Consider the following 27,873-nt stretch of genomic DNA (forward strand, 5'->3'; position numbering starts at 1 on the left):
GGGATAGGGAGTTGGCCTCGAGCTGGTTGAAGACATTGAGCTTTTGCAGTTGGCCAAATCAGAGCTGAGGATCGGCTCCAAACCCATCAGTAAAGAATGAAGGCGAGATGAACATCTCACATGGAACGTTATGGTGAGTACATAACGTCTTTTTCTAAAATAAACTTACATATAGAACACAGGTAGAGTTGGTGAGTTGGATGTTCTCAAGACAAACGCTCAATGCCCTCATTCTTCCCCTCCTTAAATTAATAACACAGTACCACTGATTCATTTGAGAATATATCATTTCTTTCTGGTTCCTAGGCTAACAGAAGCTCAGAGGTTAATAGCCTTTTTGATCTTGCAGCTGGTCAGGACACCAGAGCAATAAAAGAAATTATACATGTAAATTCTAGCCATTAACTCTGGCCTCAAAACAGTAGGCAGAATGCCTCCCTCTAGGCATCTCGGCTCCGAGTTTTAGATCAAAGAATTTCACAATGCTTGACTTATCAGCTTTCTTACAGCAGAGTGCACTTTTGTTGCATTTTTTCAATACAACATCCAATACAGTCTTTTCACATTTAAGAGTACAAGCCTGTGGCGTACATTAATATTTACAAATGACAGAATTATCTACAAAATTCTATCTGGCTAGACTGGCAGCCTTCACCTATCTTCACACAGAGTTTCCAGTATTTCAGACCCTTTCAGCATTCCTGAAGGATTTTCCCAAGTGCCTACCTCTAGAGACAGTCAAGGAGGGGTGCTTGTCTTTGCACCAAGACATCTGGGCTTCAGTAACAAAGGATTCTTGAGTACTCCAGAGGCTATTTCATACCTTTTTTCCAGATTCCCCCAACCAAAAGAAGAAAGCTTCCTGATGTCCTACCCAGTCAGAGAGAAGCTGCAGCTCAAGAGATTCAAAAGCTGCTAGACAAAAGAGTCATTCAGGAGGTTCCACCAGACCAAAGAGGATTCAGGACTTACTCAAGTTTATTTTTAGTGCCAAAAAAGACAGGGACCTGAACCAATTTTTGAAAAAGTCAAAGTTCTGAATGGTCACAGTTCAGACCATTCTCCTTTTTTGGGCAAGGATGATTGAATGTGCTCAGTTGATCTTCAGGACACACACACATATATATATATATATATATATATATATATATATATATATATACATATATATATATGTATATATGTATATATATATATATATATATATATATATATATATATATATATATATATATATATATATATATATATATATATATATGTATATATGTATATATATATATATATATATGTATATATATATATATATATATATATATATATGTATATATGTATATATATGTATATATATATATATATATATATATATGTATATATATATATATGGGTCACCTTTAAAATCTCGAACTCGCGTTTGCCCGAAACGGAATCCGACGGGACGAGAATACCGAAAACGCAGATGACCGAAAAGGTGAGAACCCGACGGACTCGGTAAGTGCGATCGAGTGAGGGATTTAGTGTTAGGGAGCGGACAGGTAAGTGTGCGATAGTGAGGGACTGTGGGTTAGGGGTGGGTTAAGTGAGTTAGGGTTAGGGTGCAGGTAGGGTGTGTGTGCGATGGTGAGGGACTGTGGGTTAGGGGTGGGTTAAGTGAGTTAGGGTTAGGGTGCAGGTAGGGTGTGTGCGATGGTGAGGGACTGTGGGTTAGGGGTGGGTTAAGTGAGTTAGGGTTAGGGTGCAGGTAGGGTGTGTGTGCGATGGTGAGGGACTGTGGGTTAGGGGTGGGTTAAGTGAGTTAGGGTTAGGGTGCAGGTAGGGTAAGTGTGCGGTAGTGTCGGACCTTAGGGTTAGGGTTTGGGTTAGGGATAGTGCATATGTTATGTAGTGTACTGTGTTGTTTACGTGTAGTGTGTTGGTGTAATGGTTTTCGGTGTTTTGCGTTGTCGGCGTTTTATGTTTTCAGTCTTTTCGTTTCGGTCATTAGTGTGTCGGGCAAACGCGGTTTCGAGGTTTTAAAGGTGATCCATATATATATATATATATGTGTATATATATATATATATATGTATATATATATATATATATATATATATATATATATATATATATATATCATACCAAACTGAACAGACTGTACCAAAGATATCTGCGCTTCCGGCTGGGATCCAGTCACTGTCATTTCAGAGCCCTACCCTTTAGTCTCACCACAGCCCCCAGGGTATTTACCAAGTATATGGCAGTAGTAGCAGCTCATCTGAGATTGCTGGGATTCCCATTGTTTCCATATCTAGATGACTGGCTCTTCAACATCCCAATCAGGCATTTCTTAGAACATTCCAGGGACTGTTTGCTCCAACTTTGTCAACGACTAGACATCTCAGTCAACACATCCATATCTCATCTGCAACCTGTACTGATCTTGCATTTCAAAGGGCCCAGCTGAACACAGTAAGTCAGATAACGTCCCTTCCTACACATTGTGTAGACACAATCAAGATTTAGGTACAGCAAATTCTTGTTTAGTCTTCTGCTCCAGCCAAACTTGTCCTTCAGGCTCTAGGTTTGATGGCGGCAGCCATAACCTTAGTTCCATTGGCGTGTTTTTATATATGTCTTCTCCAGTGGACTCTAGCTGTTTAGTGGTCTAATCTGCATCATCCATTGTCCTTTTCAGTCAAACTCACTTGAGTCTGCAAAGATCATTAGTTGGTGGATTCAATCAGACAAAGTTTACTCAGGCCGCCCTTTTATTCTGTCCCCTCCAGTACCCATGATGACTATGGACACCTCCCAATTTGGGTGTGAGGGGATGAATTTATTGCGGCAGACATTCAAAGGCATGTGGTCCCCTTAAGAGACCAATTTGCATATCAGTTTCCTAGAAATGAGAGCGGTCATACTAGCATTGCAAGTCTTTCAAGATGTTCTTCCTCTGGGCACCATTGAGATACAAACTGATAAAATGTCTGTGGTTTGGTGTATCAAAAAACAGGGGGAACCCAATCTTATCCCCTTTGTTGAGAGGCTATGAGAGTGTGGCAGTGGGTGATCATCTCCAACCACTTTAGTATAACAAGTGGGGAAATCAACGTACTAGCAGACAAACTCAACAAGTCTATTCTAATGTGTCACTAGTGCTCTATCAATCAATTAGTGTCAGAGAGGATTTTCTGTTGGTGGGGCCACCCTTGCTGCAATCTCTTGAACTCCCCACAACAAATGCAGCAGGCTCTTTGCCTTAATCCTCCCACAGGGGGAGTCACTGAGAGATGCTCTTCTCCTTGTCTGGCCCTCCGGTCTGCTTTATACTTATCCCCAGTAACCTCTGATCCCAAAATTCTTACAGATAGCCAATCATTTGAAGAGCTCGGTTATCCTCATTACCCACTGTTGGCCTTGCCAAGTGTGGTTCCCCTTCCTTTGGTCTCATCTTCAATATCTACCATGGATTCTGGAACCCAGATCTTCTTTTGCATCCATCTGGGATGAAGCATCCTAATATTCCAGGCCTCAAACTAACCACATGGTTTCTCCATTTCCATTGATAGCTAGACAGCCCAGGTTTTCCTCCCCAGTTCTGCAAGAAAGATCTACAAGAGTAAATGGAAAAGATTTTTAGTATGGGATCTTCAGAGAGAAATTGACCCATTCACCACTTCTGTACCTTCGTTCAGAATTATTGGCATCTGTTTTTCAAGAAGGTGCTAGTTTTTCCTACAATCAAAGTACAATTAGCAGCCATATCTAATTTTTACTCAGGAGAAAAAAGCTTCCTCTTTAGCTTCTTCCAAATTGTGCAAGGCATTTCTTAAAGGCACCTTCCTATTCAGATCTCCAGTGAAAGATCCTTCACCTCCTTGGTATTTAACAGTCATGCTTCAGGGGTTGACCCAACAACCCTTTGAACTATCAGTGAAGTCTAATTTAAAATTTATAACCGGGAAGACAGGATTCTTCGTAGTTATCATATCTGCAAGATGAATTTCTGAACTCCAGGCAATATCTTCAAAATCCCCTTATGTTTTTCACAAATACAGAGTTACCATATGAACCAATCCATCCTTCTTACCAAAAGTAGCTGCTAAATCAAATATCAATCAAGCAGTTAATCTTCCTGTCTTCTTTCCTAATTTTTCAAATAAGAGAGAGTACATGCTACATCTTTTACATGTAGAGAGACAGCTACATTTTTATTTACACAAGACAAAAGATTTTAGGAAATCAGAACAGCTGTTTCTGTCTCACAGAACAAATTGGGTTCACCAATTTCTAAAGTTACCCTGGCCAAATGGATTACTAATTGCATCTCCTTTGTATATACTCAACAAGGCCTCTTCCTGTCAACACTTCCCTAGAGCACATTCTACTAGATCCATGGCAAGTTCTTCTGCTTTTTGGTCTAGAACTTCCATTGATGACATTTGCAAAGCAGCTACTTGGTCTAATGCTTATTCCTCATTTACAACATAGATTTGACATCTAGAAGCAGAGCTGCCTTTGGTTCATCAGTTCTCAGGAATATCTTTCCATGTGGGCCACCCAAGATTCCTATAGCTAGGGATTTTGTCCCATACATTGAGGAAGAATGAAAAGGACAGTATCTGGTATTAAAGTTATGTACTCACCATAGCTATGCTTCTGTGTTGTCCATTTTCATTCTTCCTCAACTCCTCACCCTCCTTCCCCCTCTCTTCTGTTTTTGGAGTAACCTTGCAGATACTGTGGAAACTTTTGTTCTAGGTTTGAGCTCCACCCTTTGTTGTTCTTTTCTTCTTCCTCTTTTGTAATAGGATATATAAGGCAGCAAACTTGATCTGAGTTATTCTGGGCTAAGTGGAGCATTATGGGTAGAGGGAGGATCTTGAGAGTTGGATCCAAATTTGAATGTATGCAGCGAAGTTGGATCTGGTACCCATACATTGAGAAAGAATGAAAATGGACAAGACAGATACATAGTTAAGGTGAGTACATAACTTTAAATGTTAAGTTGTCAATCTCGCCTTCATTCTTGCTGGATGGGTTCGGAGCCGATCCTCGGCTCCAACTCGGCACTTGCTTTAGCTTGAGAACTCCTTTTACCAGCTCGAGGCAACCCTATATCCCATGATGCAAGGCGGAACTACCTCTGATCTCGTTTGCCGCTTAGCGAAAGAGGTCTCCTTTGCCAGCTGAGGTAAGTAATTTTCTTGTCAAAAGAGAAAAAGCTTAGTTAGGGTTTTATTTCCCCCTTGTTTCCATTTTTATAGTCTGTAGTGTGTTACAGCCCACCCTATTCCCTTATATTTCAAAACTTTTTATTTCCTTTAGTATAAAAGTTTAGTTAGGCCTAAACCCCATTGGTTAATCCCTACCTGTGTGTTGTGTGTTAGGGGATTAATTGTGTGTGTGTTTGTTGGGGTTTGTGTGTGACTTCCTCCTAGGATAATGTCTAAGGAAGGCAAGGTCTCAGGCTTCAAGAAGTGTGACTCGTGCTGTCAGAAAATGTCTCTGACAGACGGTCACACTTCTTGTGTTTACTGCCTGGGGCCTTTGCACCTGCAGGACTCCTGTGCTTTGTGTCACTCTTTTAGCCATTGAGTCCTGCAGGAACGGAGGAATAAGCTAATCCTCCATGGCTTACTTAAGCCAGAAGGTTCTCCCTCTAAAACAGGGTCTGGGAAACCTTCTAAGCCACCGAAGGCTCAGGCTTCAGTATCCAAGCCTCCTCCGGTGGCTCCGGCTCTGTTGGAGCCGAGATCAGCTCCGGCTGGAACCGATCTATCTGCTTCAAAAGTAGTGGGTTCGGCACCGACTGGTTCCGACACCCGGTCTACTGTGGCCTTGTCGGCTCCGGCTGGAGCCGACACCTTATCCAGCATCGGAGCCGAGAAACCTTCGGCTCCATCTGGAATTCAGGGGACTTCGGCTCCGATGACTTCGTCCCGAAAGAGATCTCAGTCCCCTTCGTTGCAGAGTATCCACTCGGCTCCGGGGTCTCCTCTTTTGTCGGAGCGGAGCCATCGGAGCCGATCTTCAAGATCTTCCAGGCTGTCTGACCACGATTTAGAGAGGGTGGTAAGCAGGCTGTTGAAGTCGCAGGCACTGGCCCAAATGCTCCATAGCCTGTCTCAGCAGACTTCGGCTATTGTTTCACCCCTTGAACTTCCTCCTCCGACTCCACACCAGAGTTCGGAGCCGGAGCTTCTCGGGACAGCGACTGTTTCGGCGCCGGAGCCGATACTTCCTTCGGCTCCGTCGTCCTCGGCTCCGATCTCCTCCTTGATGCCTTCCTTGGAGGGATCCGGTCGTCGGGTTTCCCTTGTCGGCTCCGAGGGGGCTAGTGGCATCTGACCCTTGTCCGACCCCACTCTCCCTCTTGGGGCTTTGGCTTTGGTAAGCTCGGCACCGACATCAGCCTCGGAGCCTTCCCTCTCAGTGGAGCCGGGAATTCCTGTATCCTCGGATCGGGGATATTCTGGCCTCCCGGGGAGGGGAGCCTTTGAGGTGATGAGGAGTGTCCTGGTCACTGAGCCAGGTCAACGGTCCATCCCTCTAGCTCCTCCCTCTTCGGTGCCTGTAGACACCTCTTGCCAGCCTCTTGCTCTCAGGCCTAGGGATCCATCGCCCCAGGTTTCCCCATTGGGAATTTCCTCCTCTTCCGAAGTTTCTCCTGATCCGGCAGGTGAACCCCCTCGGAAGAGGACGTGTAAGAGGAAACACACAGACTCCCCTGAGTCTACTACATCTGATACCGACTTAGATGAGTCGGAGGGTTCCCCACGATCCCCCTCTGAGGATGTCTCCTTTTCAGACATCCATGAGCTCCTCAAACAGAGGGGGAATTGGCCATCCATTGATCCCTCCGAGGATGAGTCGGTATACCTGGAGGCTTTTGGATCCCGACCCTCCACCTCCTGGGTGTCTCCACCTTTCGACCCACTTATGCAGGTAGTGGCTCGGAAGGCGTGGGCGGCTCCAGATTCTGTGGAACCTGTCCCCAGGAGACCATCCAGGTTTATCACGGCCCCTTCGGACAAACAGTTTCTTTTCATGGGCGTCTCTGTGGATGCTATGGTGGTGGCGGCGGCCACTAAGAAGGAACTGGCGGATCCTTCAGTACCTGTCCATCCTCCTAACAAGGATTCTAGGACCATGGACAGGTATGGAAAGTGGATGTTTTCTTCAGCGACCTTTGCTATGCGTTCGCTGAACTACCTTTGTCACTTCACCAGGCTTCAAAGAGATATTCTCAAGGAACTGGGTGAAGTGGTCCAGGATCCTTCTGCTGCTGGGGCTCAAGAGAAGATTGCCTCACAGCTAGCAATCCTGAATTCCCTATCCAACTCCTCCATGCGGCTCATATCCTATGCGGCCGATGGAGCGAGCAGGGCCGCAGGCACAGGAGTTGCTCTTAGACGCCAAGCCTGGATGCGGCTTTGTAATTTTGCGGACCCCTTTAAGGCGTCCTTCACTAACACTCCCTTTGATGGTTCGGCTTTGTTCGGACCTCAGGTGAAGGATACCTTGACCAGGTGTGAGCAGGACGGTAAAACTCTTTCTGCCATTGGAGTCCATTTTTCCACCCCCTTCTAGACCATATCCCAAGGGTCAGAAGGGAGGGAAGATGTGGTTCCGCAAAGCCCAAGGAGCTACACTGGACACACGTGGTCAGTTTACCCCCAGAGGCAGAGGGGGTAACAATAATAGACGCCACCCTAGAGGCAGGGGGGGTCCTCAAAACCAGGGCAACAGGGAGTCTCTTCCTGAGAAGCCCTTTCAGCATCCCTGAGGTGTTGCCCGACTGTCCACCCTTGGAGGCAGTCGGGGGAATGATTTCGCTGTACCCAGTAGCCTGGCATTCCCTCTCACAAGATATGTGGGTACAGTCGATCATATCCGAGGGTTACAAAATCCCCTTCGAAAGGTATCCGACCTCAACAATCCCTTCCAGACATCTCACCCGGTCAAAGGGATTTGGCAGAACAGGAGGTTTCAAAGCTCCTAGAAAAGAGCCGTCCAGACTGTGCGGCAGACCAGATAGGATCCGGCGTCTACTGAGATTCTTTTGGTCCCCAAAAGGACGGGAGATTGGAGACCAATATTAGACCTGAGCAGTCTAAACAGATTTGTCAAGAAGGCAAGATTCCGGATGGTCACGCTTCAGTCCATTCTGCCCTTTCTGGGCAAGGACAACTGGATGTGCTCTATAGACCTTCAGGACGCGTACTATCACATAAAGATTCACAGGTGCTCCAGAAGGTTTCTCCGCTTTCGGCTAGGGACCAGTCATTACCAATTCAGAGCCCTGCCCTTTGGCCTCACTTCAGCCCCCAGAGTGTTTACCAAATGCATGGCAGTGGTCACAGCTCATCTGAGAAGTCAAGGATTCCAGGTGTTTCCTTATTTGGACGACTGGCTCCTCTACGCCACCACCAGGTGTCAGCTTCTTCAGACCAGAGACTACACTCTGCAGCTTTGCAGGAGTTTGGGAATTTCAGTAAATTTCGAAAAATCTTCTCTGCTGCCTTGCCAATCTATCACCTTTATAAGCGCAGAATTAAACACCGTCAAAATGTTAGCCAGACTAACAGATCAAAGACTTCTGGACATCCAAAAATTCGTTCGGATTCTGTTGCAGAGCAACAAGGTCAAGCCAGATTTATACTGAAGGTTCTAGGTGTTATGGCTGTGGCCATTGTTCTTCTACCACTGGCTCGCTTCCACATGCGTCTTCTGCAGTGGATGCTATTCACGCAGTGGTCGTACCACAGTCTCCCGATGAGGCACGAGATCTTTGTCACACAGTCGTGCAGAACTCATCTAAATTGGTGGATATCTCCCCCTCTTCTTCATCAGGGCCGACCCTTTGTTCCCCCTCCTCCAGTTGCCACAGTCACTACGGATGCCTCTCTGATTGGGTGGGGAGGGCATTATCAGGGCAGGATGGTCCACGGGACGTGGCAACCCATAGAATACCATCTGCACATAAATGTCCTGGAGATGAGAGCAGTGCTTTTAACGTTGCAAGCCCTCAACGACTTTCTTCCCACGGAGACTATTGCAGTACAAATGGACAACATGTCCGTGGTCTGGTACATCAACAAGCAGGGCGGGACCAGGTCCTATCCGTTGTGTCGAGAAGCTCTCAGACTTTGGCAATGGGCAATCTCCTCTCATCGGTTTCTGATAGCAACGCACATCCCCGGCAGGTCCAACCTCTTGGCGGACAGGCTGAGCAGATCCATTCTGATGCCTCACGAGTGGTCTCTCAATCAATCTGTAGTGGATCAGATTTTTCTGAAGTGGGGCACTCCTTGTTGCGATCTTTTTGCTACTCCTCAAAACAACAAGTGCCCGATTTTTCACCCTCTTTCCCCTTCCAGGCCAACCCCTGAGAGACTCTCTAACCCAGGATTGGCCCCGGGGACTTCTGTACGCTTTTCCTCCTTTTCCCTTGATTCCACAAGTCATTCAGAAAGCCACCATTTTGAGGGCCAAGTTGATTCTCATTGCCCCATATTGGCCTCGACAAATTTGGTTTCCGTCTCTGCATCGTCACCTTCTGGTGCAGCCCTGGCATCTGGATCCAGTTCTGGATCTCTTGATCCACCAGTCGGGTCAGCAGCACTGGGCCATTCATTCTCTCAACCTCATTGCTTGGTTGCTCTACGTCCTTCCCTAGCCAGGCTACCGATGATTTCTGACTCAGTCAGAGACATCTTAGTGTCTTCTTTAAAGTCGTCCACTAGGACTGTTTATGCTAGCAAGTGGCGACGTTTTTCTATTTGGGCAAATTCCAGGAATATTGATCCCTTTACTGCTCCTGTACATTCTGTTTTAGATTTCCTGGCGGAGGTTTTTCATTCAGGATCCTCGTCATCTACAGTTAAAGTACAACTGGCTGCTATTTCCAAGTATCATGTTGGCTTGCATGACAATAACATTATGTCTCATAGATTATGCAAGGCCTTTCTGAGAGGAGTTTTTCTCCTAAAGCCGCCTATAAAGCATCCTCCTCTGCAATGGGATCTAAACTTAATGTTGGCATCCTTGATACTACCTCCCTTCGAACCGTCTGCTTCATGTTCTTTGAAGTTATTGACCTGGAAAAGTATATTCTTACTGGCTGTCACTTCTGCAAGAAGGGTTTCCGAGATTCAAGCTCTCTGCATTCGTTCCCCTTATTTGGTTTTTCATAAGGACAGGGTATCATTAAGAACGAACCCTTCCTTTCTCCCCAAAGTTGTGTCTCAAACCAATATTAACCAATCTATAGATCTACCAGTCTTTTTTCCAAACTATTCCGACAGAGCTGAACAGAAACTGCATTTTTTGGATGTCCATCGTCAGCTCAGGTACTATTTGCATAGAACTAAACAATTCAGGAAATCGGACCAATTATTTGTCTCCTATGCAGAAAACAGGATAGGTCTTCCAGTTTCTAAAGTGACCTTATCCAGATGGTTGACTTCCACCATTTCCTATGTGTACTCTCTCAGAGGCAAGCAGCTAACTTCTAAACCAAAAGCACACTCAACCAGGAGTCTATCCACTTCTGCAGCCTTTCAGGATAGACTACCCATTGATACCATTTGTGCAGCAGCTACTTGGGCCACGCCTCATACCTTTGTCTCTCATTACAAGTTGGACTTGGCCTCCAGAGATAGGGCCAGTTTTGGTTCCACAGTTCTCAAGAGTCTGTTCCATTGAGCCACCCGGGATACAGGTGCTAGGGACGCGGTCCCATCCAGCAAGAATGAAGGCGAGATTGACAACTTAACATTTAGAAGTTATGTACCTACCATAACGTTCCATGTTAGTTGTCTTCTCTCGCCTTCTTTCTTGCGTCCCTCCCTCCTTCCCCCTGGCCTGGACAGATCTTGAAGAGTTCCTATCAGGTTGTTTTCCTCCTGAGCCTTCATATGAGGGCTCCTATTATGAACTTATGTTCCTAATTATGTTAGGTTAGTCCTTAGCAGGGTAGGTTAGCTACCAAACGAGATCTGAGGTAGTTCCGCCTTGCATCATGGGATATAGGGTTGCCTCGAGCTGGTAAAAGGAGTTCTCAAGCTAAAGCAAGTGCCGAGTCGGAGCCGAGGATCGGCTCCGAACCCATCCAGCAAGAAAGAAGGCGAGAGAAGACAACTAACATGGAACGTTATGGTAGGTACATAACTTCTAATTTTGCAACCCTTAGTTTGAGAACCAGTAAAATAGAAATATTATCTTTAAGACCAGGGTAGCAGGATGTTTATAAAGTGGGGAAGAATATATAATGCATGTTAGAACTACTTTCACCACAAAAGGCACCAGAAAAAGTGGGGCTTGTGGTCAGTGTTCCAAAATGTATAAAAAGACTTTATTACTTTGGATCAATTTCTTCACACTAAGATATACTTAGTTTATGGTAACAACAGATCTAAAGGACCTATTTATACTGCTTTGTGTTCCATTTGCCATGCATTGTATGTGGGAAAGACAGAAATGCAGTTTTGCAAACATTTTTATGAGCACAATTACGGAATTTCCAAGTGCAGTCTTAACAATGCACTCTTTAAACACACACAAGCATGCACCAATTTTTCCAAGTTTTTATTTGGGATTTTAGAAATCATTCCCTTAAACAGCAGAGGTTGTTCTTGTGAACCAAAACTGAGTATAGAGAGCTATTCTGGCAATTTAAAACTAAATGCATCCTGCTACCCTGGTCTTAATGCGAACATTTCTGTTTTACCGGTTCTCAGACTAAGAGTAGCAACACTTTTTGTGTCTTTCAGCTTTTCCCGGTTAGGAGTCGCCACAGCGGAACTCCGGTCCGCTAATGATTGGCAGTAGATTTTTACGTGCAGAGTTGCTGGCCCTGACGCACAACCTTCAATGAAGGTACACCCATTCACACATGTCTCCACACAGAAGACGCTCTAGCTGAGAATCGAGCAGGACAACGTCTTACTCTGAGGCGACAACGGTACTGCAGCACCACCACACTATAGTTACAATAATCTTTTTTTGTATGTGCAACCTAAGCTTTGTAGATCTTTAGCAAGCATTTCATATTATTTTGAAACCAGAAACGCAAATTTTATTTTGTCAACTTTGATCTTTACACATGACTTTCTTTGGTGTTTATACTAATATTTTAATGTTTATTATTTTGTGTACAATCTAGGACTTTGTAGATTTTTATGAAAGTAGAAATGGACCCAGGCAAGGCTTCAGGTTCCAGAATAAAAATGCATTTAATAAAATCCAACAGAGACACAAGCACTTTCATGAAATTGCTTCTTCAGGTGTATGAGATACAAAGTAATTGTCCTTCTAACATACTCCACAAAACATTCACATGTTGCATCTCCTATCACATGATCAAATCAAATACTCAATTAATTGATGGCAAAAAGCACATAGACGTAAAATGTTGACCAAAAAATTTTAAAAACAACAGAACAGAAAGTTCAACATATTGGGAATAAAATCGAATGCAGAAACTATCATTTACTATAAAGATCTGGACGTAAGTTATGGTCTTAAAGGGATTTGCTCATTCAGGCCATGTCCCACATCTCCCCTGAGCCTAACTATCCATTTAGCTTCTAATTCTTCAGTGAAATTACGTTTATCGCCCCCTCCCATTTGTACCGAGATTTTGCCTATGGCTAAAAATCTAAAGACATGTGTGAGGCTAATATTCATAATGTGCTTAGCCAATGTACTTATTTTATTTCTCTTATTGATATGATATATATGCTCACAAATTCTCTCTTTTAAAGTCCTATCTGTCTTCCCAATATAAAACATCCGGCATTCTAAGCAGTGTGCCAAGTAAACTATGTACTTTCTCTCACAATTGGGACTGACTCTAAATTTATACGGTTTAAGTTGATCAAGATGATAAAATTCAGAACTACTATCTATATACACACAATACGAGCATTTGTCACATGGCTTTGTGTCTCTACCTCTCCTTGTATTACTATGACAACTTTAGGGTAACACTGTCATCTCTTAAAAGACTTCATGTTTCTAAAAAGAAACCTGGGTTCAGGATCTATCAGCTTAGCTGCATCCTGGTCTGTTGTCAATATACCCCAGTGTCTATGCATAATATCCATGTACTCAGAGACATCATTGGTATAACATAGCGGTACTCTCAATTTATTAATACACTTAATGTTGTCCCCTTTATTACACATCAAGTTCTTATTATTATGCCCTTCTGAGAAATATGGCTTAGCCTTAGTATCTCTCATTCTCAAAACATTGGTCACATTATACTTTATGCCTTGCTCTCTATAACCCCTCTCCATCAAATCCAAAGTAGCAATTACTACCTGCTTTTTAAAACCCTCTTCTCTTACATTCCATCTAGAAGCTCTAAAAATTTGATTGCATACAACATTTCTGAATATGTGAGGTGGATGCATACTATCCTTCTTAACAAATGGTTAACATGACACTCTTTCTTGTAAAGGGTAGTATATATACTATCATTAGACTTATCTACTTTCACAGTTACATCCAAATAATTAATCTCCACACTTGAGCTAACTGAGGTAAATCTCAAAAATTGAGTGCTATTACCTAGATTATTTTCAAATTCATGAAGTAAGTCCAATGTACCTTCCCAAATTATAAAAAGATCATCCCCAAAGTTACAATAATAAAGTATATTATGCTGGAAAGGGCCTTTCAATAAATATTCCATCTCATATGTCACTAAAGCTGCACTGGCGTAGCAGTTGGCACGCAAAGTGCCCATAGCTACGCTATTGCACTGTTTACGGATAGTATTTTCAAACTAAAATACATTATGCAAGTAGCCTGCTAATTAATGTAATTTTATCCTCACTAAAATCTGAGAACCTCCTCAAAAACTGCTATGTATTATCTATACCTATATGACTGGGTATAATGGTAAATAAAGAAACCACATCCATCGTAACCAACAAAAAATCTCTAGATGTATTGGCAACTGTGAAAACATATAGATAATTCAGAAAATGTTCTGTATCATGAAGGACATGATGGTATTCAATATTGGCCTTAAGCACTTCTCCACATATATGGAAATCGGTTCCGTACACCAATTCCTACCAGACACAATTGGCTTTAGAGGAGGTGTCACTGGATTCTTATGTAGCTTGGGTAACCCCTGAATCATTGGTATAGTAGGGTGTGGTATAAAGAAATATTTAAATAATTCACTGTCAATCAAATTATTAATATACAAGTCATGTAACAATGCACTTATGTCATTATTCAAACTTTTGACAGTTTAAACATATCTTATTATAAAAGAGAGCATCACTGAGCATCTCATACATTGCATTATTATACCAATCCTTATTTAATACTGCTGTTGGTTCCCCCTTATCTGCAGGATGTATAGCAATCTTATTATTGCTCTCTAAACTTTGCAGAGCTTCATTTTCTTCTCTAAATAAATTAAAATATATTTTCCTTCTATCCAAACCATCACCATTCTCTTGCAATTTATATATATCCTCTATACACGTTTTTTCAAATGCATTGATTAAAGGATTGATCACAGGGACATAAATGCTCGGTTTCCTACATACATTCATGCTATCATCTTGCATACTAGCAGAATCTTTATAAATACATTTAAGCATCAAGTTCCTTGTAAACATCTTTATATCAAAAATTACATCCGTATAGTCTGAATGACCAGCTGGAATGAAAGACAAACCTTTTTGTAAAACACTCAGCTCATTATCAGTCAACTCAACACTAGACAAATTCCGTACTAAAGTCTTTGAGCATTTATAAATGCTTTCTTTATATTGTGTGGGTGGGTAACTGCACCTTCTTGTTTCTGCTTCACCCTGCTGTGGCTCCATCCTTTCTGCTGATTTCTCTGTTGTCAAGAGGTCTGCTCTTTCACTGGTAAAGGAAAAGTAAGTTGGCCTAAAGGGGCAGAAACACTTCCTTTCATTGTAACATTCGACTCATGATTGAAAACACTCTCTAGTTCACACGATAGCAAGGGATTGATGAGATTTTAAATCTGGTAATGTGTTTACTTAGCCGAGGTTTACTTCTACCACCAATGTAGAGATGACCAATGAGAGTGCAGTTTTGCCTTCAGCAACCTCCTCTTTTCAGGAGGCAGCCAATAGATGTACATTATCTCCGTTGGTAGGTGATGTAACGAAGGAAGTTACATCACAGTTTAAAGAGATGGCTACAGAACCTGGGGCTAGAAAGAAAGTTATATAAGTTACCGCACAAGTACACAATGCGTGTGAACTAAAGAGTGTTTTCAATCATGAGTTGAATGCTACAACGAAGATATGTTTAAATACTGTCAAAAGTTTGATTAATGACGTAAGTGCATCATTACATGACTTGTATATTAATAATTTGATTGACAGTGTATTTCTTGATACCACACCCTACTATACCAATGATTCATGGGTTACCCGAGCTACATAAGAATCCAGTGACACCTCCTCTAAGACCGATTGTGTCTGGTAGGAATTGGTGTATGGAACCGATTTCCATATATGGGGAGAAGTGCTTAAGGCCAATATTGAATACCATAGGGTATGTCCTTCGTGATACAGAGCATTTTTTTGAATTATCTATATGCTTTCACAGTTACCAATACTTCTAGAGATGTTTTGTTGGTTACGATGGATGTGGTTTCTTTATTTACCATTATACCCAATCATATAGGTATAGCTAATATGGTGCAGTTTTTGAGGAAGTTCTCAGATTTTAGTGAGGATAAAATTACATTAATTAGCAGGTTACTTGCCCTTGTATAGGAGCATAATGTATTTTTGTTTGGAAATACTATATATAAACAGTGCAATGGCATAGCTATGGGCTCTTTGTGTGCCAGTAGCTACGACAATGCAGTTTTAGTGACATGGGAGATGGAATATTTATTGAAAGGTCCTTTCCAGGACAATATACTTTATTATTGCAGATTTGTGGATGATCATTTTATAATTTGGGGAGGTACATTGGAATTATTTCATGAATTTGAAAATTATCTAGGTAATAGCACTCCATTTTTGAGATTTACTTCAATTAGCTCCAGTGTTGAGATTAATTATTTGGATGTAACTGTGAAAGTAGATAAGTCTAATGATAGTATATATACTACCCTTTACAAGAAAGAGTGTCATGTTAACCATTTGTTAAGAAGGATAGTATGCATCTGTCTCACATATTCAGAAATGTACGTAATCAAATTTTTAGAGCTTCAAGATTGAATGTAAGAGAAGATGATTTTAAAAAGCAGGTGGAGACTGCTACTTTGGATTTGAAGGAGAGGGGTTATAGAGAGCAAGACATAAAGTATAATGTGACCGATGTTTTGAGAATGAGATAAACTAAGGCTAAGCCATATTTCTCAGAAGGGCATAATAAGAACATGATGCCTAATAAAGGGGACAACGTTAAGGGTATTAATAAACTGAGAGTACTGCTATGTTATACCAATGATGTCTTGGAGTATTTGAATATTATACATAGAGAGTGGGGTATATTGACAACAGACAAGCATGTAGCTAAGCTGATAGATCCTGAACCCAGGTTTCTTTTTAGAAACATGAAGTCTCCTAAGCAACGACTGTGTTACACTAAAAGTTCTCATAGTATACAAGGAGAGGTAGGGACAAAGCCATGTGGCACATTCTCATATTGTGTGTATATAGATAGTAGTTCTGAATGTTTTCATGCTGATCAACTTAAACTGTATAAATTTAGGGTCAGTGCCAATTGTGAGAGTAAGCATATAGTTTACTTGGCACACTGCTTAGAATGCCAGAAGTTTTATATTGGGAAGACAGATAATACTTTAAAAGAGAGAATTTGTGAGCATATATATCATATCAATAAGAGAAATAAAATAAGTGCATTAGCTAAGTACATTATGAATACTAGCCCCACACATGTCTTTAGATTTTTAGCCATAGGCAAAATCTTAGTACAAATGAGAGGGGGTGATATACATAATTCCACTGAAGAATTAGAAGCTAAGTGGATAGTTAGGCTCAGGGGATATGTGGGACATGGCCTGAATGAGCAGGTCACTTTAAGACCAAAACTTAAGTCCAGACCTTTACGTAGATGATAGTTTCTGTATTAGTTTTTATTCCCAATATGCTGAGCTTTCTGTTCTGTTATTTTTTTAATTTTTTGGTCAACATTTTATGTCTGTGTGTTTTTTGCCATCAATTAATTGAGTATTTGATTTGATCATGTGATAAGAGATGTAACATGTGACTTTTTGTGGAGTATATTAGAAGGACAATTACTTTATATCTCATACACCTGAAGAAGCAATTATGTGAAAGAACTTGTGTCTCTGTTGGATTTTATTAAATGCATTTTTATTCTGGAACCTGAAGCCTTGCCTGGGTCCGTTTCTGCTTTCGTGTTACTTGTTTTTTTTTCTTCATTATTTGGACTCGGGGACCTGGTATTTGATGGTTGTTTTTACAGTTACTTTGTAGATTTTTAGCAGACATAAACTAATGTATGTTTTAACCATGTGTTTTGAAGCCAGAGACACTAATTTTATTTTGTCAGCTTTGACCTTTGCACATGACTTCCTTTTCCTGTTTGTACTAGCACTTTTATGTTTACAACAGTTCTGATGAATTCCTATACTAAGGGCAAACGTGCTTAACCATTACTACTAAGTTGCCTTGTAAGATTTTTACAGTTTTTGGTGGATTTTATTAAATATCTTCATACTACATTTAAGTGTTTTATTTTTGGTTCTGGTCCTTCACATTACATGAGCCTTGTCTGAATGTTATTAGTAATATCTTGGCTGCACAGACACACACTGTGGTTTCAATTACTATTATACAGCCTGCTACAGCAATGCCTTCCTATTTCAAAATGAAAACCTTTACTGTATTGTTCATTTAACATAAAGTTTTGCATTTTTAGAGGAATACTGCTTTTAACAAATTTTATGATTCATCTGACCACCAAACAGAGTTGCGTATTTTTTTTTTTCCTTTTCATAGGTGACACTATGTTCCAATGAAATGAGACAGTATGAGTTAGCCTTGGTAGTTGATGTGGATGGCGTGGGACCTGAGGTGCTGGCTGTTCCAATTATTGCAAGGTAAGTAACTCACAAATGAAAGTATAAGCACACTGCTTTGTACTCTGTGTGATTGATCTGGTCAAACAGATGAACTTCTGAAGATGACTTGGTTGTTGGTAGTGTGATACAACTATTTCCAGTTCAAAACCTCCCAAAAGCAATATTTCTTTAACCTTTTTGCATTGTTCTGTAGAAAACTCTGTACAGTGAGTACTGCCAAGAAAAATGTGCTATTTTGAGTAGTTTAGAGAGTGAAGTATTTTCCCCAAGTTATGTATTTCCTGACTCCCAAAATGCATTTCTAGAGCATACTGCATGGCTAGACCTTGCATATACTCTGCGCAAAATCATGTAATCTAAACAATTGTGGTGAGGTTATACAGTTATTTTTCTATAAGGTACATACAGATATTGCAAGAAATGTGCTTCTCCCTTAATTAAAATACAGGCTGTCAGTGTGTTATTCATTTGCATCACTCTGGCCAAAAACTTATGTATTCTCCTTAGGTTCATGTCACAATACATCCCACTCAGCCTGTTAGGTCTATTTCACGATTCATACACGTATCAGCATGGTGCTCAGACTAATTAAAAAGCTTAAGTCTTTTTCCCTCTCCCCTTGTTAAAGTACCACTTGAGTTCCTACAAATACCATCTCAATTCATTGCATACCCTGTTACTATCCTAATAAATACATCCAACAGAGAAGGCATGCATTGTGCCAAACAGCTGAAAAGTAGTGACTGATAGTTCCCGTATATAAGGATTAATCAGCCATCTTGTGAAAAACATATCATCCTGTAGCTGTTCTGCTTCATCTTTTACATATCTTGAACAAATGAGTATGCATACAGCTACTAGACCACATAGTAACTCAACTTAATCACCAATTCCCAACACAAATTCTAGCCCAGCCATGGCACAGTGACAGCTCTTCTTCACTTAACAGATTGTAAGCTTCTTTCTGATTTGTTCAATGGGGCTATCATTATCAGTCTAGGGACTTTGATAGTTTCCCATTCAATACTAATGCAAGCCCTCAACAACATTGCCTTCTGTGCTCTAGCCTTTTGGATAAAAAGAACTTGGACTGTGAAATTGAATGGACTAATTTCACCTTACCTCCCTGTTGCAGTCACTGTACCCCAGGTATCTGTACTAGGACTCCCCTTAATTAACTCTTTCTGTGAACAACATGGCCAATGATCCTGGCAGTGTAAAATTCATTTGGTATACTGATAATTCTGCTGTTCATACTGGATATTTTCTTGAGGTGGTTATCTCTAAACTAATTACACTTTTGCTGGGTGTAAATGTATCTGAATTTTATAGATTTTCACCTCAATACCACAAAAGCAAAAGACGTGATTTTTCTCATGAAATTCAACACCCTGTTCTATCAAGAACAACTATAATGTTGGCATCTACAAAGTCCACCCACCTAATAAGAATCCTTTTAGATTACTGTGCTGGGTTCTACCTCAAAAAAGAAAGCTAGGTCAGTAAAATTCCTTATTGTCATTGACAACTAACAGAAGATTGATCTGCAGTTAAAGCATCATAACACAAAGATAAGCCTTGCCTTGGTGAATTATGTAGACAAAGGTGTAGATCAGAGTGTGTATGTTCCTTTAAGATCTATTCCAGTCTGTGGGCATGTGCATACAAGTACTGAGCACATGTAAGCAAGAGTGCCATTTTGTAGTGAGCAGCCAAGGTGTAAGCATGCATATGTACTAGTCAGTCAGTTAGTTAGTTTGTTTAAGTTTAATGTTACTGTTCTCCATCCTGATGTGTTTGTGTGTAATAAACGACTTAAACAAACACCCAGCCTTATTGTCTTATTGAATATACACAAGGTGAGTGAGATGGTGTTAGAATGGGATCGAGATTAAAACATCTTCTTGAAGACCATGAGGCAAGCAGTTATAGTTGGAGAAGTATACAGGAGAGGATCATCCCTGATCAAATGACTTGCAAAACAGGTCATAGAGACAAATCCAGATATTAAAACTCACTTAAATGAATTTTTACTTAAATATAAAATGAAGCATTAAAACTGTTCAAAATGACTTTCTAATTAAACAAAGTGTTCAGAATTACAATATATTGATAAAATACTAGACATGCTTACTAAAGTGATTGAAATAACTTCCGAATCACATAAAATATATTAAAAAAAAAACAAAGGGGAAAAAGACCATATTTTTTCGCTATGTGTTTCTTTTTCATATTAATTAAAACTATCTGAGATAGAGATATCCAAAGTATAGAAAGTGTTTGCAAGTTTGTGCAGTACTATAGTCATGCCTCCCAACTGTACCGAATTACTCAGTTTTTACCAAGTTTTGGGGTCCAAATAATGGGGTGTCACGATTCCTGAGTGGCACCCCTTTATTTCCGATTTTTTTCCCAGATTTTTTTTTATATTTTTTTTTCTTTCACTTTTGATCTGATGTCATCACGTTTGCGATTGTCGGAATTGAGCTCAAGGGCTCACGTGCATGCATTTCATGGCTGCTTCACTATCGCACTGTCTGTTTGAATGGATCTGCGAGCGGGAAGGATTGCAAAGGAAACAACTAAGCATGGGTACTGCAGAGGTATTTTTTATACTTTTTGAACAGCTCCTGAACTTTCTGGTGATTACTGCAGAGTGTGTGTGGAAACAGATTTAAGGTACTGCAGAGTGAAATGGATTGGCTGTAGTTTATTTCTGCTTTGCTAGTGATGAACAGAGTTATTTTATTTCTTTACAGGCCACAGATTGTGAGCAAAACGGATTTGCTTTAGAGTATTTCATTTCTGTGATACAGCAGAGTGTGTCTGGCGCTTAGTTCTTTTAAGGTATTTATTTCTTGTCTAAGGTATTTCGTGAACGGGGTTTGAACACCTCATGAACTTTCTGGTACTTACTGCAGAGTGTGTGTGGAAACGGATTTAAGGTTCTGCTATTGCAGATTTCTGCTTTGCTAGTGATGAACAGAGTTGTTTTAAGGTATTTATTTGCAGGCTACAGCTCGTGAGCAAAACGGTTTTGCTTTATTTCATTTCTGCGATACTGCAGAGTGTGTCTGGTGCTTAGTTCTTTTATGGTATTTATTTCTTGTGGTATTTCGTGAATGGAGTTTGAACAGCTCTTGAACTTTCTGGTGCTTATTGCAGAGTGCGTACTGCAGAGCAAAACGGATTTGCTTTAGTTTATTTCTGCTTTGCTAGTGATGAACAAAGTTCTTTAAGGTATTTATTTATAGCTCATGAGCGAAACAGATTTGCTTTAGTTTATTTCATTTCTGTGATACTGCAGAGTGTGTGTATATTTATTTCTTGGAGTTCTCTGTCAAACGAGCACGCTTTGTGGAAGTGTCTGGCTTCTTTCAACTGGTTTGTTGTCTCGTAATTCAAACACGCTTTGTACTCTGGCTCTGATGTTTTGGAAGGAAGGAATAGGATTTCTTTGCAGGTAGGAAAGGATTATTTCTGGCAGAAGTGTGTGTGTGTGTGTGTGTGTGTGTGTGTGTGTGTGTGTGTGTGTGTGTGTGTGTGTGTGTGTGTGTGTGTGTGTATGGTAATTGTATAAATGAGTTACAGTGGTTTGAAAACATCTCCAAGTCCTAAACCTTAGTATAATTACCCATCCCCATGTGCACCAATGGTACTGGAACCTGAGACTTAGTCCTGGTATTCAAATAACATTATCTTTCCACAGTCATAGCCTTTAAAAGAAAGGTATAGATTAGGTTGGGCTACAGGTAGAAATTTGCCAGAAGTGGATAAACATTTTTGTTTAGCTTAAGAAGAGAAGGTCTGTAAGCCATGGAGTCTAGAATATTGCAACACTTCTCTGAACGGCTGAACGGTGCTGATTATGGTTACACCATAGAAGGGTAATAAGGCAGAAAACTAGAGCATGCTTTCATTTTTGCAAACTGATTACAAAGCTATTTCTAAAATTGTGAGTCAAAGACTAGTGTAATTTGGTCACACCACCCAAACCCTTTATGTATCCATGCAGCCAAGGCTAGGTCAGTATAGAGAAGGAAGTAATTGGAGCACTGGTGTTTGCTTTTGAACATACTACAGAACACGTGTAAGTGCTAAAGGCACTGATAATTTTGTTTCATGCTCTTAGGCAGAGCAACAGTGCCTATGATGGTCTTGATTTTTGACTGAACACTGTATAGGCACTTTATAAAGTTCTGGCATTTTAGGCCCTAATTACAGTAACTTCCTTGCAGTGACTACTAGGACAGAACAGCACAATGCATGAGGTTGGAAAAAAACTTGTGGCACTGGGATGTACAGGGAAGCTGGTGTAGTCAAAGAGAGGTAGCTTCATGAAACTGGGCTTTTATATGTTTGAGGGTGCAGGAAGCATATTTAAAACTGCAATAAATGTATGTTGTCATAAATGTGGTAAAACTGTCACCTAATCACACATGTATGTGAAAATGCCTCCAATGTAATACACCTGGCCTGGTGGCTAGGGGTACTCAGGCTCAAAGTCTGTACATTCAGCACAGGGTAAAAAGGGCCTAAAGTCCCTAGCCACCACCACTTGTGAACTTTGCCCAGGTTTTTTGTGCTAAGAGGTTGAGAGCTATGCTGACAAATGAATTCACTAAATGATAGCCATTAGGTTTCAGAGCTTTGCCCAGGTTTTTTGTGGTAAGAGGCTGAGAGCTGTTCTGAGAAATGAATTCACTAAATGATAGCCATTGGGTTTCAGTCTTACTATTTTTCAGGAAGCTGCTGATTTGGCATAGTGGTATGTTGCTCTGACTGTAGTGCATAGCGTCCTGTATTCAAGACTTGCCAGTGAAATGCATGATGGTAACACAACATTTTATTCTAGCAACTTTACAAAATTATGCAAGCAATGTTTAAAATGTGTCACTGGTTTTTGACCTTTTGTCACCCCCCCCTCCAAAAATGAAATTGAAAATAAGTGCGAGAAGCTGTGCAAGATGCCTATGACTTAGACTACTGTCATTCTATTTATAGCGTGGGTGTGGAAGTAGACTTTTATGATGGAAATATTCTGAATTGGGCAGTTTTGTCATAACTGATTCATGCATTTTGTTTCATTGCCTACAGTACAGCCTACTGGAAAAATGTTCAAACAATAAATTTAAAATGCGCTCTAACAAGTGTGTTGTATTATACAAGTTCACAAGGTCAAGGAGTATAATTTAATAAAGTCAGGAAGGTGTATCAAAGAAAAGAACACGTATATTTCTTGTTTTGTGTGCAAGGGGCCATTGATTTGAAAACAGCCCAAAGGTAATCTTTATCCACCACTGGCCAGATGCATTTTCTTTGGATATGGTGTGGGTTTCAATGCTGTTTTAATGAATGAGTTTCAAGGGCAGAGAAGTTTTAATGCCAAGTCTGTTTTCATTGTGAGACAGTATTGCTTTACTAGATGTCTATTACTGTTTGTACATTGTTGTGCTGTAAAATGTAAAAATAACATCCAAATCATTGTAGAAATAAATCAGTATGCACACATTAGTGTTTATGGTAAATGAGGCGAAATAGCCAGGTAATGGGACATTGGAATGACTGCAGGTGCCATATTTTGGTTGTCTGTTCTTCAGTTTGCATTTGAAAGTTGATGTCCCACAATTTCATTAGAATGGGTAGGGTTACATAATTATGTATGCAAATTAGATGTTAATCAGCATACAGATTTGTACCTATTTTTCATGGGCCTTGTCCAGATTTTTGATGTTTCCAGGTTCACAGGTATGACTATAGTAGAGTTATTTCACAAAACAACAGTTGTTTCAAAGAGTTTATGATACAGTTGAATATTTTTCATGTACCTGGTATGTGTTTATACATAATTACAAGGGCATTTTGTTGGCATGGCAGAAAGATTTCACAAACCTGCTCCACTTGTATTTGATAATAATGTTGCTGAAAACTGGAGAGTGTTTGTGCAAGGGTATAACATTTTCATTCAGTCTGCATTTTCTGATAAAGACACATGTACAAAAGCATTTATTCTACTTCATTTAGCTAGTTCAGAAGCCATTGAAAGGGAGTGTTTATTTGTGTATTCCCCAGCTTTGTATGCAGGGGAGGGGGAAAACACCCATATAGTGGTACCAGCTGAAAAGCAGGAAGACCCTGAGTGCTTAAAACATAAATTTAGAGAAATGTGTAACCCCCAAATGAATATTATAATGGAAAGGCACATATTTTACACAAGGGATCAAAAGCCTGGTGAAACTTTTGCAGCATATATAACTGACTTGAGAAACAAGGCAAAAAATGTGCAGATTTGGTGATTTAAAAGATGAGTTGATAAAAGACAGGCTTGTGTGTGGTATTAAAGATGAAGCAGTGAGAAAGATTTTGCTTTGAGATAGTGATTTAACATTGAGCCTTTGTTGAAGTTTGAATGTCGAGCTGGCACCTCTGCATTCGTGAAAATCTACTGCCAATCATTAGTGGACCGGAGTTCCGCTGTGGCGACCCCTAACTGGGAAAAGCCGAAAGACAACAACAACAACAGTGATTTAACATTGAATAAGGTCATATAGATTTGTCAGATGTATAAACTCACAGAAAAGCACATTAATATGCTTACAAATGAGAAAGGCATGCTTTCAGTGCTAATGTTGATAGTATGCAGGATAAGGTTAAAAGATACAGGTCTAAGGGTGTGGCCACACCCTGGGTCTCTCTAGCAAAATCTGTGGCAGCTTCAGTGAAACCGAGTGCCTTTCTTGCAATTTCCAGGACAGCTCCAGTAAAATCCAGAACATGCTCAGTGAACCACAGGAGTGAGTCAGCAAAACCAAAGAATGTGCTCCCACCTAGCTTCATAGTCAACTATCCTAACTGTGAAGGTAATCATGAACCCAAAAGAGAAAAGTGCTTAGCTTTTGGTCAGCAGTGCCACACATGTAAAAAGTGGAATAATTTCAAAAGACTTTGTAAATCAAAATAGGCCCATTTTTTTATTAAAAGAGAACATTTAAAGAGGCGAGTTGATCAACTAGAAAGCTGCAACCCTACTGTTTATGTTGATGGTGTGTCAGTGCTTGGTGAAACAGTCAGTGAAGTAGATGTGTGGGAAAAGAATGAAGTATGTTGTACTGTTCTGATTAATGGGAGACCTGTAGAATTCAAACTTGATACTGGTTCAAAGTGCAATGTTATGTCAGCAGAAGTGTTTGCCAAAGTAAGTGCTGGTGAGAGGCTTGGTCTGACAAAGTGTGCGAAGTTTGTTGCTTATAGTGGTGAAGAAATTCAAACCAAAGGTTCAGTAGTGCTTTTATGTTACTCTGCTGGGAACTGCTATGACTCACAATTATATGTAGTCAAAAGGCACATACAGTCATTGTTAGGCCTCAAAGATAGTTTGAAAAGCTTTCATTTAATGCAAACATCCACCTTGTAAGCACATGTAACTGGGAATTTCACACAGATTATTTTTTCTGACTATGCTGATCTTTTTGAAGACAAGTTAGGCAAACTCCCAGTTGTGTACTCCATGAAGTTAGACCGGAAGTAAGCCCAGTCATCAGACCAGCATGGAAAGTTTCAGTTGCCCTGCAAGGCAGAGTCAAAGCTGAGCTAGACAGAATGCTGCATCTAGGAGTAATTTGTCCAGTAGAAGAACTAACTGACTGGGTATCTTCCATGGTGGTAGCTCATAAGAAAAGCCGGGATGATATTAGAATATGTATTGACTGAAGAGATTTAAACAAAGCACCAAAACTATCTCATCATCCAATGCGTACAGTCAAAGAAGTTGCTGCTCTCATGTCAAATGCCACTGTTTTTTCTGTCTTTGGTGCAGAAATTTCATTTTGGCAAACTTTGACCGAAAATCTTCATTGCTTACCACTTTCAGTACAGCATTTGGAAGGTACAGATTTTTGAGAATGCCATTTTGGATAAATTCTGCCAGTGAAGTCTTTCAATGTACAATGGAGCAAATTTTTTTCTGGCTATCCATGTGCTATTATAGTAGATGATATTCTTGTAGGAGGCACTGGTGAAGTCGAACATGATAGAAATCTCAAGAATGTTCTAGAACATGCTCATGAAGTGAATCTTAAGCTGAATCCTCAGAAATGCAAATTGACCAGATCCTTCCAAGCAAACTGCAATTCTTAAGATGCCAGCTCCAGACAACGTCACTTCCTTACAACATTTTATTGACATGGTCAACTACTTAGGAAAGCTCACTCCAGATCTGGTAGAATTTTCAGCACTGCACAGGGAGCTGACATGCAGAGATGTAACTTGGTCCTGGTCAGAACATCACCAAAGAACATTTGATGTCCTGAAACAGAGAATTACCAGTCCACCCACTTTAAGATATTATGATGCTCACAAACCTGTAACTCTTTCTTGTGATGCTTTGAAGTGTAGTCTTGGTGTAGTCATTCTTCAAGAGGGCAAACCAGTAGCCTATGCATCTGGAACTGTAACCCAATCTGAAATGCAGTATGCCCAGATAGAGAAAGTGCTCTTGGCAATTGTTTGCATGTTTGAAGTTCCATGATTATGTTTATGGCTGACCTTTTCAAATTGAGACTGACCACCAACCTTTGGTCACTATTTTGAAAAAGCCAATGCACACTGCTTCTGCGAGATTGCAATGCATGATGTTGAAATTGCAAAAGTACAATTTTCACTTGGTTTATGCAAAAGGCAATCTTCTTTATCTTGCTGATACTTTATCCAGATCACCCAGAAAAAAACACTAAACAGCATGAAAATGAGTAACCTGATTTTTTTTGAAGTCTTGGAAGTAAGATTTTTTCTTCCACATGTCTTGATGAACTTAGAACTCACACAGCTTCAGATTCAATTCTCCAGAAGCTCAACCACTTTATCAGTTGAGGATGACCATCAAAGCAATCTTGTTTGCCACCAGATATGCAGCAGTATTATCCTTACAGAGATGAGATTTTGATAGAAGATGGTATCATCATGAAAGGTCCAAAAGTGATTATTCCAAAAACTTTGCAACAGGATTATATTAAAATTGTGCATTGTGGCGACCCAGGAACTCATTCTATCAAAAGAAGGGTGAGAAGACTAGTATTTTGGCCTTCTATGTCAAGAGATATTGAGAGAGAACTTTCATATTGTTCTGTTTGTAATAGTACTAAACCACATCAACAAAAAGAGCCACTTCAGCTAAGCCAGATTCCTGAACTACCATGGTCGACAGTAGCTACAGACATTTTCGAATGGAATGGCCAACATTACTTGATATTAGTAGACTTTTATTCAGATTGGTTCGAGATTGACCAACATCCTAATCGCACGTCCAGTACTGTTATTACTAAGTTGAAGAAACATTTTTCTGTTATGGTAGTCCACACAAAGTCGTTTCTGACAATGATGCACAGTTTACAAGTCAGCAGTTCAAGAGATTTGCTGAAATGTGGGACTTTGTTCCTGTTACGAGTAGTCCTGAATCTCCACAGTCAAATGGTTTGGCAGAACGTGTAGTTCATAGTACAAAACAGCTGTTGGAAAAATCTGAACATGACAATACTGATGTTTTTCTAAATCTGTTTAATCTTGGAAACATACCTCACAACAGTTCTTCATGGTTTAGCTGCCCAGAGGTTAATGTCAAGGCAAACTAGAACCACACTGTCCATCAGTAAGAATTTATTGGTTCCAAGTGCTAAAAACAACAAAGCAGTAAAAGTTCAACTCCTAAAGAAGCATTTATCCCAAAAATCTTTACTATGATAAAACCATCAAATCTCTGAGTCCATTAAAAGAAGGATAGTTAGGATGCAGAAAGCAAAAGG

General features: G+C 40.4%; 1 protein-coding gene across 1 annotated transcript in view; it reads left to right on the top strand.

Annotated features, from left to right (window-relative positions):
- The window catches only part of HYDIN (HYDIN axonemal central pair apparatus protein), a 6,673,197-nt gene that overhangs the window by 1,209,655 nt on the left and 5,435,669 nt on the right, over window positions 1-27,873 (top strand). The window contains exon 14 of the mRNA XM_044079523.1: window positions 17,994-18,094. Coding sequence (XP_043935458.1) covers window positions 17,994-18,094 — 101 coding nt within the window. The remainder of the gene's footprint in view (window positions 1-17,993; window positions 18,095-27,873) is intronic.

Source organism: Protopterus annectens, chromosome 8.part0, assembly GCF_019279795.1.
Source record: "Protopterus annectens isolate FY-2018-M chromosome 8.part0, PAN1.0, whole genome shotgun sequence".
NCBI lineage: Eukaryota > Metazoa > Chordata > Ceratodontiformes > Protopteridae > Protopterus > Protopterus annectens.